The sequence below is a fragment of the Cervus canadensis genome, chromosome 8, assembly GCF_019320065.1.
Source record: "Cervus canadensis isolate Bull #8, Minnesota chromosome 8, ASM1932006v1, whole genome shotgun sequence".
Classification (NCBI taxonomy): Eukaryota; Metazoa; Chordata; class Mammalia; order Artiodactyla; family Cervidae; genus Cervus; species Cervus canadensis.
Genome location: NC_057393.1, coordinates 34,620,874 through 34,642,112, shown reverse-complemented (window position 1 = coordinate 34,642,112; position 21,239 = coordinate 34,620,874). Strand labels below are relative to the sequence as shown.

The 21,239-nt window shown below is 34.6% G+C and overlaps 1 protein-coding gene across 4 annotated transcripts in view; it reads left to right on the top strand.

The window, feature by feature from the left end:
- Positions 1–21,239, top strand: part of TBC1D12 (TBC1 domain family member 12) — an 85,638-nt gene that overhangs the window by 57,133 nt on the left and 7,266 nt on the right. For all 4 annotated transcript variants that reach the window (XM_043475939.1, XM_043475940.1, XM_043475941.1 and 1 more), the window contains 6 exons: positions 3,005–3,120; positions 7,884–7,966; positions 10,249–10,366; positions 11,592–11,698; positions 16,974–17,054; positions 19,350–19,438. In XM_043475939.1, coding sequence (XP_043331874.1) covers positions 3,005–3,120; positions 7,884–7,966; positions 10,249–10,366; positions 11,592–11,698; positions 16,974–17,054; positions 19,350–19,438 — 594 coding nt within the window. The remainder of the gene's footprint in view (positions 1–3,004; positions 3,121–7,883; positions 7,967–10,248; positions 10,367–11,591; positions 11,699–16,973; positions 17,055–19,349; positions 19,439–21,239) is intronic.

Below are 21,239 nucleotides of genomic sequence, written 5' to 3'. Positions count from 1 at the left end.
AGGTGAATGCATAAATGATATTGGTGAACTTGCTTTTGTGTTGCCTTTTATATTAAACATGTACTTAGTTAATTTTTAATAAAGTATTCACTTCTTGTTTTGTCTTTAGTGGCTTTCCAGTTTGCTCAGCATGAATTCCAAGTATTTTTGCCAGTGAAAGGCCCTATAATTTAGTCTATACTTTATTTCCCATCCTTTTTCATATTCATTGAGATTAATATTTCCCTAATCCACACTTTTGCTTGTTCCCCCTCACCTGTTCTTTCCAAGTCTTTCTGTCTAATTAATGCCTATCATTTTTGCCTTAGTTCTGATCCCAGCTCTTAAGTAAAATCTTTGTCAGTGATCCACAGTAACTTTATATAAAATGGCCTCTCATAAATAAGCTACTTTATTTCTTGTAAGAAAAGTCAGACAACACTGAGTAAAGTAAGACAAGTGCCCTTCTAGTCCAGCCCTCCAGAGGGAAACCTAATTGTTCAAATTCCTTGATGTTTTTCTATGTATATTTGACCATAATACGACTTATTTGGTTATCATGTCTTTTGACTACCATATTGGAGAGTACAGTTCTAGGGACTTAATCATATTTGTTTGATTTTTCTTTTGGCAAGAATACTTCAAGAATGATGATATGTACTTCACATTGCATCAGGAAACACATACTGTCTGGTAGTCTTTTAAAATAATGTGTAGATGGATTGGTGATTGAGGTATTGTTAGCTCCAGCCTCCCATTTTAAAGTTCCCTATTAGCCTCTCACTAAATGATTTCATTTATCTCATCTTTTTAAATTATTATAGATAGCTACTTGACTGTCTGCTAATATCATCTTTGTGCCTCAGTTTCCTCTACTGTGAGTTAGGTGCCTCACAAGGTTGTTTCAAGAATTAAATGTGTTAAGTGTTTAAAGCACTGTGTGGTATGTTGTCAGTGTCAGTAAATGCTAGTTGTTATTTTTAATATGTTGACTTAGGAGTTTTATTTTACTCTCTGTGTGCTGGCATTTGTTTGCATGGAACATGCTTTATTGGGTAGTATTCATTGCATTCTGTCTGGCAGTGAGTCCAGGTCACGTTGTAGGAAAACAGAGTGCCATGTAAGTGATAACAAACCTCATATGTATTAGCATATATGGTTTTTAATAAGAAAAACATTAGCAGAAAAGGGGATTACACTTGAGTTTGTAATGAAGAAAAGAAATATTGATCATAGTAACATGTATATCCTAGATATTAGAAAATTTTGAAAACAAAAAAGAAATGACTCCACTGTTTTTGACACTGAAAATTTTGAAAACAAAAAAGAAATGACTCCACTGTTTTTGGCACTGAAAATTTTGAAAACAAAAAGGAATGACTCCACTGTTTGACACTGAAAGTCTGTACAGTTCTTTGAGATGGGAGTTAGCAAAAATGAACATACAAAGTTCTAAATAATTTGAGAAAGAAGTCTCTAAAAATCCAATGCAGCCATGCAAAGGAACTCTCAGACTAACAGCTTAGATTTGGTGGAAGGAAGAGGAGATGTAGAATTAAAGACAGTTATAAAAGAATAGTTTAGGGACTTCCCTGGCAGTCCAGTGGCTAAGGCTTCACCTTACAAGGTAGGGAGTGCAGGTTCAATCCCTGGTCTGGGAGTTAAGATACCATTTGCCTGGTGGCCAAAAAACCTAAACATAAAACAGAAACAGTATTGTAATGAATTCAATAAAATGGTGCACATTAAAAAAAAATGTTAAAAAGAAAAGAATAGTACAAACCATTGTAAACTGTGGCAGAAACCAAAAGTAAAGCTTGAAGTTTATAGAAAATGATTGACATCATAAATTGTTTTTTAAAGTAATATCAAATAAGATGAAGCTTCAACAAGATTATCAGATTTTTAAGAGGGATGGAACCATTGTTTGTACTTTGCAACCATCAGGTTTGGTAGTGAGAATCTGTTTTTGAGTTAGAAAAAATAGTAATTTAAAAGAATTATACACCATGGTAGGAAAACAGCTAGTTAATAAGAGAAACACTTGATCACTTTAAGTGCATTTCATTTTCTTCATTTGAGTTAATGTCTTTATCTGACAGTGAACTTGAAGATGTACTCATAAGTAACCATTGAGAATATCATGAAAAATATATTTATTATCTGGAGATGATCAAATACTAGCTTGATTTTGTTTTAGAAAGGGAATAATGTGGGTTCTGGAAATTATAAGTCACAATTTTGGTATTGATCTGCAACTTTCTAGAAATTTTAGCAGAAGCTTGTGAACATTTATGAAAAAATGCTCAAATGTAAAAATTTGAATATGTCCAACAAAAACATATCACGTTAAACCAACTTCATTTCTTTTAAGAGAATTATCAATTCAGTTGAATGAGAAAATACCATAGTAACAGTTTTTTAAATTTTAGTGAAATATTTGAGCCTTTGGCCTTTTTTTGGGTAAGATATGTTGGTGAATTGTTGTTTCAGTTTAAAATAAGTGGGTAGATTTATAGTAGTTAGATTCAGAGTATGTTGAAATCCAAAACCAGTATGATTAGGCGTTCAGTGTCACACTTGAAAGAGATCTTCAGAGCATTAAAACAGGATTATCTGTTTCTTGTGTCAATATTTTTATCATTGATCTGGCTGAAAGTTTAGAAAGTAGGCTTATCCGATGTAGATTATTCAAAGCTGGACTTTGAATAATGGAAGTGATATCATAGACTTAGAAACTGGAAACTGATACCATAGAATGCAAACAAGAACATCTTCCTAAACCTTACCTAATTAATCTAGTACATTGTACCTTCCCCTCTTTTAACATACTTTCATACTTTATATATTGCATAAATTAATAGTTTAGATTGCTTCAGGGCAAAAAAGTGACTTTTTTGCCTATCTGATATTTTTACCAAATTAATGTATGAATTGTATGTATTCCTTATTATAGCATAATATCCTAAATGATACAGATTTAATTGCAAAAGTCGCTGCATAAGTATATTTTTATCTACTCTAGGAATATGAAGCACGGACAGGGAGAATCTGTAAACCACCACCTCAGTCTTCAAGACGAAAGAATTTTGAATTTGAGCCACTTTCTACCACTGCCCTGATTCTTGAGGATCGACCATCGTAAGTATTTCTCATCAGGCACACTGTTTGTATTTTGAACTTAAATTTAATTTTTCTTACTAGTATTTCATTTAAAAGGTATCAGTAAATTAAAGAAATTGGTTTTAAAAAGTTCTATTTAATCCCAGTGATGAATCCTAACATAAATAAGGAAGAATTGTTGATCTCCAGGATTTATGCATGTTTTCTATGTCTCTATGAGCCAGTGTATGAAACATAAAATATATATAACATAATATATCTGTTACTGTGTCAGCCTTCCTCTGCCTTATCTTTTTTTTTAATTGAAATATAGCTGATGTACAGTGTTATATTTCAGGTGTACTGCATAATGATTTGACACTTTTATATATGTTATGAAATGATCCAGATAACAATAACCATCCATCCATCCTGATACAAAGTTACTGCAGTATTATTGACATATTTCTTATGTTATATCTTATATCCCTGTTAATTATTTATTATATAACTAGAGATTTGTACTTTTTTTTCTTTTTAGAGTTCTACCAGTTTATTGCTACCAACCCATCTCCCTCCACCCTCATGCATGTGTGCTGAGTCATGTAACCCCCTCCACCCTCAATGCATGTGTGCTGAGTCATGTAACCCCATGGACTATAGCCTGCCAGGCTTTTCTGTCCATGGACTTTTTCAGGCAAGAATACTAGAGTGGGTTGCCATTTCCTTCTCCAGAGATTTGTGCTTCTTAATCCCCTTCACTTACTTTGCCCACCCCTCCAACCCCTGCTCTGTCTTGCCTTCACATGATAGAGCAGTTAGTTTCGTTTCTTTACATTTAATATGCACTTAAGATATATTTGTCCTTTTTGCCATGCAATTGCTATCAACCAATTGGTTTACTGTTATTAAGAGTATATTTTTGAGACTTCTTTAGTGGTCCAGTAGTTAAGACTGCCCACCAATGCAGAGGATGTGGGTTTGATCCCTGGTCGAGAAGCTAAGATCCCACACGCTATATGGTGCGACCAAAAAAAAGGAAAGAAAAAAAAAAAAATATATATATATATATTCAAGATTTTTTTCCTGGGTATTAAGGATATATATATAAGGAAAAGGATATATATATAAGGATATATAAGGAAAAAATCTTGAATTCTTCCATTTCCATTTTTGTCCTTCCCATCTTAGCTTTCCACAAAGCTGCTGTTCTTCAAAATAAAGTCTCTGATTTGTTATCAGACAAAGCACACTGTCCCTAAACCAAGACTACTTGGTCCTTAACTCCTTTTTTCCCTTCTTAGGCTCTCTGGACCTAAGCTTTTTCTTCTTCTAGATTTCTCTTTCCTTCCAGTATACAAACTCCTAACTTTATTTAAAGTTACATTCCTAGTCTGCATGTTTTTCCACCCATTATCCTGATGAGTGTAATAAAAAAATCTGGAGCCAAACAGGTAGAGGTTGAACATGTTTTTAGATATTATGAGAGGAGAAAAGCTGAACATAAGTACATCATTTATTTGTTCTTGTTACATTTCTTCATACTAAAGATTGTGATCCCAGTACCTTTTTTTTTTTTTAGGATTTGGTAAATATGTCCATATTCATTGTTCATTAGTATTAAAAAAAGTTTTTAATTATGAGACCATGTCAAAGTTTTATTAATATTTCAGTCTTGCTGCCAGGTGAATGAACAGGGCCAATTCAGAGAGTGCTTAGATAAGCAAGGAAAGAATACCTGGCTAGGTAAAGAATACTGACTAAAGATCTTTAGACTCTTGACTGACTGACAGCTGGGTAGGTAATAGCCAAATTCCCAGACCTTTCTTAAACTTTTAAAAATTCATCCAAAATAGATTAAGATTTTAACCAAGAATTGTAACTTCCTTCCAGAAGAAGTTTATAAAAATACAGTGCAAAAGGTTTTGTTCTAAACAGTGTTTGGGATAAATATTTCTTTACACCTTACTCTTTAATAGTTAAACTTTTCTTTTAAGCCATGTCTTCTCATTATTACCCTCATTTGGAATGCAGTTATCCTATTTCTACTTCTCACCTGCCTCATCCTTTAAGGATCAGGCTTTTTCATTTCTTTCAAGTCTGTTGACTTTTTCAGCCTGCAGTGAATTCTTTTACTTCTGAATGCGTTTAAAAAAGACTTTGTTCTGTGTGATTTTCATGAATTGGATTATGGTATGTTTTGGTGTGGTTTTCTTCATGTTCTATCTGTTTGGGATTCATTGAGCTTAATGTATCTCTGCGTTTATAGTTTTCTATTGATTTTGGTAAAATTTTAGTCTTTATTTCTTCAACAGCTTTTTGTTCTGCCCTCCCTCCTTTCTTCTGAGATGTACATTAAACATATGTTACTTGATATTTTTCCATAGAGTCCCATAGCTCATTTATGTTTGTTTTTTTTTTTTTTTTGAGGGGGTGGGGTTTCTTCTCTGTACAGTTTTATATTGCTACATCTTAAAGTTCACTTACTTTTTCTTCTGTAGTATATAATTTTCTGTCAGTCCTATCTTTTGAATTTATCATTCTAGAAATTTTCATCTGTAGACATTGGATTTGGATCTTGGATTTCTCTTATCATGTTACTTTCTTCTTCTTGAGTATGTTTATAACAGGTTTATCGTCCTTGAGTTCTAGTCTTGTTATCTGACATTTTTGCCCTATTTCAGCTGATTGATTTTTCTTCGTATTATGGCTTTTATTTTCCTGATTCTTTACATCCCTGATAATTTTTATTGGATACCAGATACTGCGTTTTTACATGGTTGGGTATTGGACTTGTTTGTATTCCTTTAAATAAATATTTTTTGGTGTGGTATGGAATTGCTTTGATCCTTTTGATCTAATCATTGTTAGAGTGCTTCCAGAACAGCCGTTAGTGTAGAGCTGATTTATAATTTATCCTTACTACTGAGGCAGTGCCCTAAGGATTCTATTGAATACTCTATTAGGAGATCTCTCTACTTTGATGGCCCAGTCCAGTGTGATTTTGAAAATGTTCTACCTATTTCTTTCTGGTGTTTCTTTCTCTGGCCACTATAGTTTAATCACACACATACATAGTTCAGTGTTCAGCCAAAGCCTCTGCAGCTGCCTTCTCTCTGGTACACAGTTACTCAAATTCTATCTGAAACTCTAAGTTTTCTCACTCAGCAAGACTGGTGGGCCCTGTTTTGGCACTTCCTTCTAGCACTGAGACCTGGAAACTCCAGGGAGTAAGGTCAGGCATCTGCAGGGTTACCTTGTTTCCTTTTTCATAAGGAGTATGGTCTTGTGCTGCCTATGGTCCAGCATCTTAAACTGTAGTTTAATGTATTTTATTTGTTTTTCTAATTAATTAAGGCAAGAAGATAAACCTGATCCCTCTTATTCCATTATGGTCTGAAGCAGAAATTTAACTTTTATTCCTTCCTGCTACAACATAGGAGAAGGCAATGGCACCCCACTCCAGTACTCTTGCTTGGAAAATCCCATGGATGGAGGAGCCTGGTAGGCTGTGGTCCATGGGGTCGCGAAGAGTTGGACACAACTGAGCGACTTCACTTTCACTTTTCACTTTCATGCATTGGGGAAGGAAATGGCAACCCACTCCAGTGTTCTTGCCTGGAGAATCCCAGGGACGGGGAGCCTGGTGGGCTGCTGTCTATGGGGTCGCACAGAGTTGGACACGACTGAAGTGACTTAGCAGCAGCAGCAGCTACAACATATCTAAGGAATCTTAACCTGAGATGGCAAGAAGTATAATATATAATTTGAAAGTTTGTCACATACCTTTCCCCACCTAGCCTGTTGAAAATCATTTAAAAAACTGGTTCTAAAAACTTGACATTATTATGACATATTTGGATATGTGGTAACATTCAAATGTATTTCATTTTGTATAGTCATATATCTAAATCATGCCTCTGTGAAGCCATTGATTTTATAAACCAAAATATAATATATGCAAGTGAGTCATGGATTACCAAAATTTTATTTAGAATGTTATGTTAAATCTCTAATAAAGTGGAAAGCATATAAATACTCCTACTTATTTGCCAAGAGAAATGAATGCAGATAGCCACACTTGAATATTTATAGTAGCTTTTATTCACAGTGGCCCCTAACTGGAAACAGTCTAAATGTCCATCCACATGGGTAAATGGAACATTACTCACCAATTAAAAGAAATCATTACTAATACACAGGACAAAGTGGATGAATATCAAAAATACACTGAGCAAAAGAAGCCAGGCACAAAAGAATCTGTATGAAATTCTTTATTAGAGACTAATCTATAGTGATAGAATCAGATATGTGATTGCTTAAGGTAGGAGTTTGGTAACTATTAAGTGTAAAGGGGTCAAAAACTGTGGATTTATGGGAACATTCTATATCTTGATTGATGCATTTTTTGCACAGATATATACGTTTGTCAAAACTCATCAAACAGTACTCTTAAAATATGTATGTCCATTTTGTTGGGTGAAATTATACCTCAAAAAAGTTGACTAAAAAATAAACTATAGTGAGTTTAACAAATCAGCTAGAGTTATTGGCTAAAATCAAACATGTTTAAATGACATATAAACAAATATATATGATATTTGATATATATAACAAATATTAGCAACCTGGATTCTGATTCTTTTCTAAAATGGAGAGTTCTTTTCAACCTTATACTTTCTTATTGTATGAAATGTGAAAATTAAGTTAGAAATTCTTTTGTATCTGGCTATATAAAGAAAGTAGATCAGTAAACTTAAGTTAGTCTTTAAAAAATTGACTTAAATTTTGTTTTTCCTCAGAAATCTTCCTGCCAAATCTGTGGAAGAGGCTTTACGTCACCGACAAGAATATGATGAGATGGTGGCTGAGGCTAAAAAACGAGGTATAAAATTTAACTCCAGGTGATATATTTTATTTATTGATGTTAGTATGAAATTCATTTCCTACTAAATTCATTTCAACAGGATGGCAAATGGTGAAATTGACCAAGTCTGTCTTTAAGATGATGCTGACTAAATTTGTTTAAAGAGAAATAAAATGTCATACAAGAATCATAGTTTTTTAAATACTTTTACAAAACTAGTATGAGGAGAAAGGCCTAAGACTATCTGTGACAGACGTAATTGCATCATAAACCTGGGACTACTAGTACTTTAATTTATAAATGAAGATGTTATTCATGAATCCTTTCATGAAATTCATTTGTTTTTTCACTAGGCTTTTGATATTTTATAATTTAAGAATTTTGACATTTTGCAGTAACTTTCTATAGGTTATGGGAATATGATTTGGAAGTAAAAAGTGACTTATGAAGTTTCATGACTTATGAAGTTTTTTTCAAGTCCCAGTTATGTCATTTTGACAGGCACAGAAGTGTATATTCTTATGTGTATAAATTCACACATTTATTCATTCTCTCTTCCAACCAAAAATAAAACATAAGGATGATTTAGCAATACTTATTTACCTAAGTATTGTTAGTTCAGGGTACATTTTTAGAAAATATCACACAGTTATCTATATTTTTTGGCATAAACTTTATTAACAACTGATATTTTTTCCTTTGACTTAAGTGAATCAAATATTATAATAATATACACTTCTGCTTTGTGGCACAGTCTTTTTAGAAGGCATAATTATGTAAACATTGGTTACATTTATTTTACTATACAATTTGAAATATTTCTAGCATACCCAACAAATTTTAATCGACTCTTAACATTGACATTACTATTTGATTAATGTTTAAGATGATTATTGATAAATTAGATGAACCTAACAGTATGATCGGAGAAGGTAATGGCACCCCACTCCAGTACTCTTGCCTGGAAAATCCCATGGATGGAGGAGCCTGGTAGGCTGCAGTCCATGGGGTCGCTAAGAGTTGGACACGACTGAGCGACTTCCCTTTCCTTTTCCCTTTCATGCTTTGGAGAAGGAAATGGCAACCCACTCCAGTATTCTTGCCTGGAGAATCCCAGGGATGGGGGAGCCTGGTGGGCTTCCGTCCATGGGGTCACACAGAGTCGGACACGACTGAAGTGTCTTAGCACCAACAATATGATATGATAGAAGTAACATTGAATTGGGAAGTCAGAAGGTCAAAGCTTTAATGTTGTTTTATGCTTCCTGGATGTGATACTCTAAATAAATCTTAATTTTCCTCATCTGTGAAATGTTTGTGTATATTGGGGAAGAAGGGTGGAGGAGGGGGCAGTTGACTACATCTGGACTTTTCATGCCCTTCAGTCAACACTTAGAATCTGAATACATAAATAAAAAAACGTGGAGCTATTTACTTGCCCCCTTAAGATGGTTTGTGAGTCATGTGTTAAACACAATTAGAAAACAGTTTAGCCAGCTAATCTCTGAAGTCCCACTGGTTCTAAAATTCATTCATTCTCTGTGTATGTACTTCTCTATTTGGGGCATCTCTTATTCCAAAATTGTGACTCCTGATCATCAGAATGGTGTTAGGTGTATGTGTGTGTGTTAGGAGGATTTTAAAATTTCCATGTAATTAGTAAACTGAAACATCATAGCAAAAGAAAGGGTCACTGTAATAGTGCTATGGCAATATCATTTTTCAGTGTCATGTGGGTTTTTGTTTTTGTTTTCTGTGCCACATGGCATGTGAGATCTCAGTTCCCCGACTGGGGATCAAACCCACACCTTGTGCATTGAAAGCTCAGAGTCTTAACCACTGAATCACCAGGGAAGTCACTGTCATGTGGTTTTATGTGAAGAAATTCATAAACCCGTTGTATGAAAAAATTGGTATTGTTAGTCGCTCACAGTTGTTTATTTTTACATAGTTAATTCATGAGAAATTTTACTTCATTGATTAAGTATAAGTAGACTATGTGATATAGTAATCTATTTAAATTTTTTTTTTGAGCTTTGTTCCATCCATTTTTGTAGAATAGAAGAAGCTATTTTTAAATTATGTTAATCAAGTTCATTTTTTTCTTTTTCCCTCTTTCCCTCCTTTCCTCTTTCTCCTTTTTCCTTTCTTCCCCTTCTTCCCTTCTTCATTTCCATTCTTCCTTCTTTTTACCAGAATATTCTTTATGTGAAGGTCTCTTTTGTAGACTTCGGTAGAAAGAGAAGGGCATTTTGATCTGGTTGTTTTATGTTGAAATAATTTTTACTTGTTTAAAACAGAAATTAAAGAAGCACATAAAAGGAAAAAAATAATGAAAGAAAGGTTTAAACAGGAAGAAAGTATTGCAAGTGCAATGGTAATTTGGATCAATGAAATACTACCCAATTGGGAAGTAATGTAAGTAAGCAGACTTTTCCTGAATTTCAGTCTGTCTCCAAAGATCTCATGTTTCCAATTTTATATTTTGATGACTTCTAGCATGTATTGTATGTTTTGGCTAAATTATACTGTTAACCAGAGTTTTAAAATTTTCATGCTTATCTCTGTTCTTTGCTTTTGTAAAATCCCTCAATCTCTAATGCCTGCTTCCCTTACTGACCACCCTCTATGCATATCAGAATTTTATCTATCATTTGAATCGTATCTGAATACTTGTTGATCCATGAAATTTCTAATTTCCTGTTACCATATTTTCTTAATTCTAACGTACTATCTATATTGCTACATGTACTGTTGATGTAATAGCAGGATTTTTGGCAAAGAAAATATTAAACATACCCATTCATTGTAATGTGCATTTATTAAATGGTAAATATTAAAGTGATTTTAATATGCTTCTCATAATCAAGATAATATGTTATATATGATCTTTCCCTTCTGTAATGTCCCGTTATACTTTGAGACTAATACACTTCTTGCGTTACTTTGCCTTTTATTTTTTGATAATATTTTTATACATGCATTATTTTTCCTCTGGACTGGTGGGAGATGACTTCTGCAATGCCAAGTATAGGATGTGCTTTGGGAATGTACTGAATATTGGCATAATGTGATAGATATTATATTAGGCTCTTTACACAAGTAATCACATTTGATTCTCACAACCTTTATTTCCTTTTATCTTAGAGGGATTCTCAGAGTCAGAGAGGTTAAGTGATTTGCCCAAGGTTGTACAATTAATGAATGGTTAACTAGATTTGAACTCAAGTCTATCTGATTTTAAAGCCCACACTTCTTTCAGTAGACTGTGCTGCCTCCCAATGACTAGAGCTTTACCCGTAGTAAATACTTCGTGATTTTGTTTTTGGTACTGTATTGACAATGCATTTTTATATTCTTTTTATGATGATTTTTCATGATTTTCCTATATTTCTTATTCTCTCATTGTACCCTTAGTGTAAGTGGCAGTTATGGAAGACAGTTCCCTTTAAATTGCTGTATATTTTTTAGGCATTTTTTGCCTACATGCATGAACCCAAGGAAGGAATGCATCACATACTTAAGTCTCCATGTTCTAAAAAATCATTCAGTCATTTGGCTGTAGACTAGGTAAACCATCATGGAACTAGTATTTTTGGTATAAAAAGTAACTTTCTCCTTTTTTCTCCCCCTTTAATTCTAGGCGTAGTACGAGAAGAGTTCGAGAATTGTGGTGGCAGGGATTGCCCCCTAGTGTTCGTGGGAAAGTTTGGAGTCTAGCTGTAGGAAATGAACTAAATATCACTCCTGGTTTGTATTCTATATTCAGTTACTCCCACACATGTTAATAGCCATCTTCAGAGATACAAAACAGATTAATAGATTGGTCATTTAAAAAGGCAGTACCATATATATCATTTTAAGAGCATATTTCATTCCCCACGCCCTCTAAAACCTGATACAATTTAATAAGTTACTGTATTTCATATTATGTATATAAAATTTGTGTGTTTTCCTTTAGTTTACAACCATCAATAATAATCTTGACATCTTGATAAACTGTGGATAATAACTTCAAGAACTTCTGGGTATAGGTAGCAGTAGATGAATAAAGATATACAAGGAAAAATAAAATAGTCTAGTTGTGGACAAGTTTCCTCTTTATTAAAAAAAAAAATATTATGGGAAGGATAGAAATTTCTTTTCCTGTCTCTACACAAACCAGTCATTTTGAATGTTTTTATTTAAAAACTTGAAAAAAACAGAAGATTCTCATTGCTTTTATTTTTTTAAGTTTCTTAAAACCTTGAAGCATAGGAGTAAAATGTAGATAGGAATAAAATGTAGTGTAGTTTTGATGAACTAAAAAAATTAGATAAAATAAGGATAGTATCACATAGAGTAAAATAATAATATTAAAAATGGTCTGAATGATAATGATAATGCCAGACAGAGGCACCACAAAAAGACTTTTAGGGATTCTAGTATAATAATATAAATTATACATTGTTACTTAAAATTTTTATTTACATATTATTGAAAAAAATTCAATAGTGAAGTACAAACTGCATGTCTGTCCCCCTCTTTCACCCAAACATCTTCTCTTAATCCTACTATGGATTAGTGAACAATTTGGTATATGTTCTTTCAGATCTTTTTTCTATGCACATAAAAAAGGGTACATCTACTTATGATACTTTTTAAGCCTTCTCGTTTTCTTTATTTTTTTTCCGAAAACCATCTCAACATCCCTCCATGTCAGCGCATACAGGTGTATTTATACTTACTATAGCTGCAATGTATTTCATGGTTTGGCTATACTATAATTTATTTAACTATTTTCCTAGTGATTGCTAAATCAGAGACATTTGTGTCAAAACAATATCAAGGTGATGTTTTTTTACTCCTCAAAAGTGAGTAGAATGAATGAATATTACCCACATAGAGTATGACTGAAAATAATTTAGAAATATTTAAAAAAGCTTCAAAAAATGTAACCTCTAACCCATTTATTCTAGTTCTAACACTTTAAGTAAATAAACAGAATTACAAAAGCTTTTCTACAAGGATATTCATTACAGCAGTCAGCATTATATATAGTTGTTCAGTCGTGAAGTCATGTCCGATTCTTTGCGACCTCATCGACTATAGCACACCAGGCTCCTCAGTCCTCCACTATCCTGGAGTTTGCTCAAATTCATGTCCATTGAGTCAGTGTACTATCCAACCATCTCATCCTCTGCCACCCTTCTCCTTTTGTCTTCAGTCTTTCCCAGCATCAGGGTCTTTTCCAATGAGTTGGCTCTTTGCATCAGGTGGCCAAAGTATTGGAGCTTCAACTTCAGCATCAGTCCTTCCAATGAATATTTAGGGTCGATTTTCTGTAGAATTGATTGGTTTGATCTCCTTGCAGTCCAAGGGACCTTCATGAGTCTTCTCCAGGAGTTTTGCAGAATTTATAACAAAGACCTAAATGTCTGTCTTCAGTCTTAAAAGTGATGCCAAAAAAAAATTTTTTTTTTTCTTTTCCAAAACTTCCTCTGAAGAACATCTTTATGATAGCATGGGATAAAATCCTTCTGTAACAGCCTAGATTGGTAAATAGGATTACAAAAAACTACACATATTTTGTACAATAAAAGCACTGTGATTAGTTGTGAAAATATGCAAACTCTGGAATTAAACAGGCTTTTCATAATTTCTTGTGGTGAGAAATTGATGAATTCATGAGATAATGTATTGTAAAATATGCTTTTCAAAGACTGTCTTTAACGAATTAATTTATATGCTTCTCCCTTCTGCCTTTATGGAAGTATTGAAAAACCCATACCTAACTGAATTGTGTTTATTTGATTTCTTAAAGTATGGCAAGTAGTGAATCTTAACTGTAGAAATGTAGCCCATTGTGTTAAAATAAATCTGGCTAAGAAAACATAGCAAAAAAAAAAGTGATGCCAACTTTGAGTAACATGATCATATATGGTTTATAAAATTGATTTTCACAGATATCCTATAATAAACGTCATTTTAGTGACTTTTTTTCAATTAAAAATAGAATTTAAGGGAAGTATTGAGAAATTAAGCTTAGCAAACTATTGTATTGGTTTAAAGTTTTAAGAATCAGTTTGCATACAGGTAAGATGATGAAGTATTGGTGGCTATGTTTTATTTGCAGTTTTGTTGAGAACTTTAGCTTTACAGTATTAGGTATATATAACTTAGACATTAAAATATTGATGAAGTTGGTATTAATCTTTAGCAATACTCTAATCAAAAAGTTTTTTTAAGCTCAAAATTTATAAGGCTTATAAAGTAACTGGGTCATTCATTTTCAAAGTAATTTTAGCTTCTTTCTATTAAACAGTTATGTATTCAGGAGTGAATGAGGTTCAGTTGATCAGTCATGTCCGACTCTTTGCGACCCCATGGACTGCAGCACATCAGGCTTCCCTGTCCAGGAGGCTTCCCCTCCTGGAACTTACTCAAACTCATGTCCATTGAGTCGGTGATGCCGTCCAACCGTCTCATCCTCTATTGTCCCCTTCTCCTCCCACCTTCAGTCTTTCCCAGCGTCAGGGTCTTTTCAGATGAGTCATTTCTTCCCATCAGGTGGCCAAAGTATTGGAGTTTCCACTTCAGCATCAGTCCTTCCAATGAATATTCAGGGCTGATTTCCTTTAGGATGGACTGGGTGGATCTCCTTGCAGTCCAAGGGACTCTCAAGAGTCTTCTTCAACACCACAGTTCAGAAGCATCAATTTTTCGGCACTCAGCTTTCTTTATAGTCCCAACTCTCACATCCATACATGACTACTGGGAAAACTATAGCTTTGACTAGATGGACCTTTGTTGGCAAAGTAATGTCTCTGCTTTTTAATATGCTGTCTAGGTTGGTCATAGCTTTTCTTCCAAGAAGTAAGTGTTTTTTAATTTCATGGCTGCAGTCACCATCTGCAGTGATTTTGGAGGTACTCATTCTCCTTTTTTTTGTTAGTGGTGGTAAGAAAGCTAAATTTCAATGGAAGTAAATTTACTTTTGATAACTTTGTTTAGTTTCAGGGGCTCTAATAGTTTAACATTTTTTCCTGTTGTATTTGTTTTAATCATGAAATCTATAACCATTAGAGAATAGTAACTCTGAATAGAGGTTCTGAAGTCGGTCACATGTAGTTCAAATCTTAGTTCCACTATATATTAGGTTTGTGACCTTGGGCAAATTACTTAACATCTAGAGGTCTTAGTTTTCTTTAAGTGGGGACGAGATAATTAGCTATCTCAAAGGAGTGTTCTAACAGTTATTTGTGATGATAAATATAAAATTATAGTGAAAATAAAATTTACTGAGAGTGTATATGGTATCATTATTGTCAGAAAATCAGAAAGTGAAATGTACACTGATTTCAAAGTATTCTCTGTTCAAGTCCAAGATACCTCTTTAAGTCTGCTTCAAGCTCTACATTTGTAGATACAGAATAAAATGTGTGACATGCGCAGTCAAGCATGGAATCGAACCGAGATGCAAGTCATCTTATTATAGATAAGCACTATAACTCTTCCTGGGAGAGATATCCTTTGATGTTTGGAAATGCAGTGCTACATTTTTATTATTGGGTTAATTTTGTGACTTCCAAAGGTGATGTAGTTATTTGGCAAGCCTCTCTTCTTCCAGGACAGTTTTGACATTTGAAAAGAATAGTGAAACTTTTGGACTTAGCTTGGAATTAGTTTGAAATCAGAAAAGTGCAAACTTTAGTTTGATAACTGCAAAAAAATTATGTCTAAATTTTAAGAGTATATCTACATCTTATATGAAGACTTGTGCCCACTGATGGAGTTGGGCACAAATAATAGAAATTTTAAGTTTTTTCTTCTTTTAAAATTTCTTCTTTCCAAACTATGAGTAGTAAATACGTTAAAAAAATATTAATTGAAGCAAAATATGTTCTTGGTATATTGGGCAGTATTATATAAATTTTGATATTTGGGCACGAAATATTTTCTGCTGTTTTGTCATTGAAATTTACTATTTTTATGTAAATTTTAAAATATTTGTAGTGGTTAGTTAGAAAGTAGAAACAACTAAAATTTGAGAGTTGAGAAAAATTTTCAATTTCTTTTGTTCTTGAAATTTTAATGAGATCCTGTATATGAAAGCACAGAGTAACAGTCTCAAAAAGTTACTGGGCAATTGAAGTAAAAACACAGGGGTTGAGATTTTTGTATGTAGGCCTTCTGGCGAAATCTGTGAAGTTTGGTAGCTTTGAATAGCTTGGTTAGCCTTATCATAATGTCATAATAGAGATATCATATCATAGCAATATCATAATAGAGAAAACAATTTTAAGAGAAGGAAAGCAAGAACCAGCATTTGTATTTATTAAGGATCTATATGGTGTCAGGAGCTTAATGTAAATTACCTTACTTAATCATGGGCTTTCTGGATGGCTCAGCAGGTGAAGAACCCACCTGCAATGCAGGAGACTCGGATTTGATCCCTGAATGGGGAAGATCCCCTGGAGGAGAGCATGGCAACCCACTGTAGTATTCTTGCCAGGAAAATCCCATGGACAGAGGAGCCTGGCTGGCTGTGGTCCATGGGGTCGCAAAGAGTCAGACACAACTGAAGCATTGGAGCACACATACACAACCCCATGAGTGGGTGTTACTTTTCTCCAGTTTACCGACGAAGACAGCCTAGTTCCAGAGTGACCTTTCTTGAAGTCTCACAGGTCGTAAGTGGCAGAGCTGGAATTTGAATCTAGGTCTGACTAACTCTAAGAAAATCATGTTTCTGCTATTCCACAGTGATACTCCTTTAGCAGAAGCATCTTTCCCAGCCTCTTAACATTCTTTCTTTATTGTAGCTATTTGGATGACCTCTCTGCAGTATTTTATCTTTCTGGTTGTGTAATGAATAGTTTTGGTAGAATCAAGTACTTCCATTTACCATGTTTTTGATACCTGCCATGTAAGAGAAATCTGACGATATAGTAAGATTTTTATCTTTATTTTTAAGAGTTAAAATAGAAATATGTGGATAAATTTCTCTTATAATTTATGAATTTTTATTCTTGTTTTTCCCCAGAACTTTATGAAATCTTCCTCTCAAGAGCAAAGGAACGGTGGAAAAGTTTCAGTGAAACAAGTTCAGAGAATGATGTAGAAGGTGGGCTATTTTTGTTGTTGTTACTAGAAATTTCTCAAAATCCAGGTGCTGAGATATGAGTGTGAATTTTACAATATGCCAGGAACTGCAATAATTCTTTACATACATTATCTCCTTTAATGTTAATAACCCTTTAAATAGATGTTATTATACTGAATGATATAAGAGGAAAACTGAGGCTCAGAATAGTTAACTTGGGAACAGCGAAGCTGTGATGTAAACCCAGGTTGTTGGACTCCAGAGTCCAGTTTTTAATCACAACAGTAAAAGTAATGGGATGCAGTATTTTTAGGCCACCTCTTACTTAAAAGATAGATGATCTTCACAGCTCGCTTGTGACCTCCCCTGCAGAGGAAGCATGCTCTTTTCTCTTATGCTGTTGGATTATCACTTCAATTCAGTCAGTTCCTGAGCTAGGTTGGGCAGGATTGCAGCTTTAGATAGACTTATTAATTCATCTTGGGTTTCAGATTTGTTGATGGAAAGAACCACAGGCTCCCTGCTTTAATGAGACATTCTCCCAAGGGCCATGTGCCTATGGGTGATTTCATATGTCTTTCCAGCCTGGCCTTCTGCACTATACTGGAACCCAGCAAAAGTCCCACAGAGGAAAACCAGATATACTTTCAGGCTCCTCCAAATCAGTCTTATTGGGCCATGAAAAGCTCTTCTGCTTTCTCTTTCCTCAAGCAGAGTACCTTCGTCTCTGGCAAGCTCAGTCCTGAGCCCATTCCCACACTTGGCAGGTGCCCCTAGGAATAAAAATGGCCACTGGTATCCACTTACCTGGGAAAGGAAAGGAAAGGCTCTACTCTTTCTGAGATTTAAACCCTTTAGAACTCTCTGTGCTCACAATTCTCTTATGCCTTTTTTTTTTTTTTCCTTTCTTTTCTGGCCACACCACATAGCTTGTGGGATTTTAGTTCCTTGACCAGGGACAGAACCCAGGTCCTTAGCAATGAGAGTGCAGAATCCTAACCACTGGATCACCAGGGAATTTCCTCTTATGCCTTTTAAAAAAATATATGGTATTTGAAATGTTTTTTTCCTAATTGTTATTGCAAGAGCAGTAGTCTTTCCCCTACCTTTTATAAAACCTAGAAACAGAAATCTTTTACCATAAAACTTTGTGATAAGTGTATAGATTCTTTCTTCATATTCAGTTCAGTTCAGTTCAGTGGCTCAGTTGTGTCCGACTCTTTGCGACCCCATGAACCACCGCACGCCAGACCTCCCTGTCCGTCACCAACGCCTGGAGTCCATCCAAACCCATGTCCATCAAGTCAGTGATGCCATCCAACCATCTCATCCTCTGTCGTCCCCTTCTCCTCCTGCCCTCAATCTTTCCCAGTATCAGGGTCTTTTGAAATGAGTCAGCTCTTCGCATCAGGTGGCCTAAGTATTGGAGTTTCAGCTTCAACATCAGTCCTTCCAATGAACACCCAGGACTGATTTCCTTTAGGATGGACTGGTTGGATCTCCTTGCAGTCCAAGGGACTCTCAAGAGTCTTCTCCAACACCACAGTTCAAAAGCATCAGTTCTTCTGTGCTCAGCTTTCTTTATAGTCCAACTCTCACATCCATACATGACTACTGGAAAAACCATAGCTTTGACTAGACGAACCTTTGTTGCAAAGTAACGTCGCTGCTTTTTAATATGCTGTCTAGGTTGGTCATAACTTTCCTTCCAAGGAGTAACCATCTTTTAATTTCATGGCTGTAATCACCATCTGCAGTGATTTTGGAGCCCAGAAAAATAGTCAGCCAGTTTCCCCATCTTATTTTCCATGAAGTGATGGGACCAGATGCCATGATCTTAGTTTTCTGAATGTTGAGCTTTAAGCCAACTTTTTCACTCTCCTCTTTCACTTTCATCAAGAGGCTCTTTAGTTCTTCACTTTCTGCCATGAGGGTGGTGTTATCTGCATATGAGGTTAATGATATTTCTCCTAGCAATCTTGATTCTAGCTTGTGCTTCCTCCAGCCCAGTGTTTCTCATGATGTACTCTGCATATTAAATAAGCAGGGTGACAATATACAGCCTTGACATACTCCTTTTCCTATTTGGAACCAGTCTGTTGTTCCATGTCCAGTTCTAACTGTTGCTTCCTGACCTGCATACAGGTTTAAGGCTATAAGTTCCAGGAAAAGCTGTGATGTTTCTTTCAAGTTATTGACTATTCAGCTTTTAACTTTCCTTAAGTAACATACATGCTGTGTGATCATTCTGTGTTTACAAGACTGAACTTGGTATAACAAGTAATCATTTCAGTTTTATCTACCTGACAAATGCAGGTGTATCTGTTGCTGATCGAGAGGCCAGTCTAGAATTAATTAAATTGGACATATCCCGTACATTTCCATCTCTCTACATCTTTCAGAAGGTAAGGGTATCTCAACTAACTTGTAGCAACTATTTTTTTTTAATCCAAAGGAACAAATTCTTTAAATGCATATATTATTTTTTAAAAGCATAACTATAAAAATTGACGGCCTTTATATAAAAAGGGCAAAACTAGTAGGAAAATAGTAAAGGCATTTCTGTTATTTTATTCCACTGACTGAATGCATTGCAGTTAGGTAGCACGGAAAGGTACCTGATGAGTTTTCCCTGAAGTGAATTTCTTTGTCTAGTTTCTATTCTGTAAAATATCTGAATTTTAACATTTTTGCCTAGTAAGTTGGTGAACTATAAGGAAGTTTGCTCCAAACCTTAATTTTTTTTTCAGAATTATAATTGTAATAGGAAAGTTTGTTTTTGTGCAGAGATTATTATGAAATTGCTTACGTTTTATGAGGAGAGTAATGGTTACATTTTATACGTATACATGACAAGTCTTTATTCATCGAATTCTTCTCTATGTTGATAAAGTGAGATTGAAAGTTTCACCATTAAAATTTGTAATTATTAGTAAACTTAATTTTGTGTCTTCTTGGTTTTCTTTTGCTGAAATTGTATTATATCAAATGAAAGAATCTGTTTTCATTATAAATTTATTGTGCCAACTTTAGATGTCTTTATTTTTATTTTTTTAACTTTGATGATATTTTAATTTTTTTTCCTTTTAAATTAATTAATTTATTATTTTACTTTACAATATTGTATTGGTTTTGCCATACATTGACTTGAATCAGCCATGGGTGTACATGTGTTTCCCATCCTGAACCCCCCTCCCACCTCCCTCCCCATCCCATCCCTCTGGGTCATCCCAGTGCACCAGCCCTGAGCACCCTGTCTCATGCATCGAACCTGGACTGGCGATTTGTTTCACATATGATAATTTACATGTTTCAATGCCATTCTCCCATATCATCCCGCCCTTGCCCTCTCCCAGAGTCCAAAAGACTGTTCAATACATATGTGTCTCTTTTGCTGTCTCGCATACAGGGTTATCGTTACCATTTTTCTAAATTCCATATATATGTGTTAGTATACTGTATTGGTGTTTTTCTTTCTGACTTACTTACGTCACTCTGTATAATAGGCTCCAGTTTTATCCACCTCCTTAGAACTGTTTCAAATGTATTCTTCTTAATGGCTGAGTAATATTCCATTGTGTATATGTAGCACAGCTTTCTTATCCATTCATCTGCTGATGGACCTCTAGGTTGCTTCCATGTCCTGGCTATTATAAACAGTGCTGCAATGAACATTGGGGTACACGTGTCTCTTTTAGTTCTGGTTTCCTCAGTGTGTATGCCCAGCAGGGGGATTGCTGGGTCCTATGGCAGTTCTATTTCCAGTTTTTTAAGGAATCTCCACACTGTTCTCCATAGTGGCTCTACTAGTTTGCATTCCCACCAACAGTGTAAGAGGGTTCCCTTTTCTCCACACTCTCTCCAGCATTTATTTGCTTGTAGACGTTTGGATAGCAGCCATTCTGACTGGCGTGAAGTGGTACCTCATTGTGGTTTTGATTTGCATTTCTCTGATAATGAGTGATGTTGAGCATTTAGATGTCTTTAAAATTGCATACAACTCTATAGTTTGTATCCATCCATCAAGTAAGTTTATTTGACTTTTTTGGTTTTCCACAATTACATATTTTTTATCCATACTTTAGAACATATCTTTGCAGAGTGATTAAGTATACTGACCAAAACTAGTCATTTAGGAAATATTAAGTTAATTAACATGTTTTTTGAGAATTAACTTAGAAACAATTATTTGTATAGTTTGACATT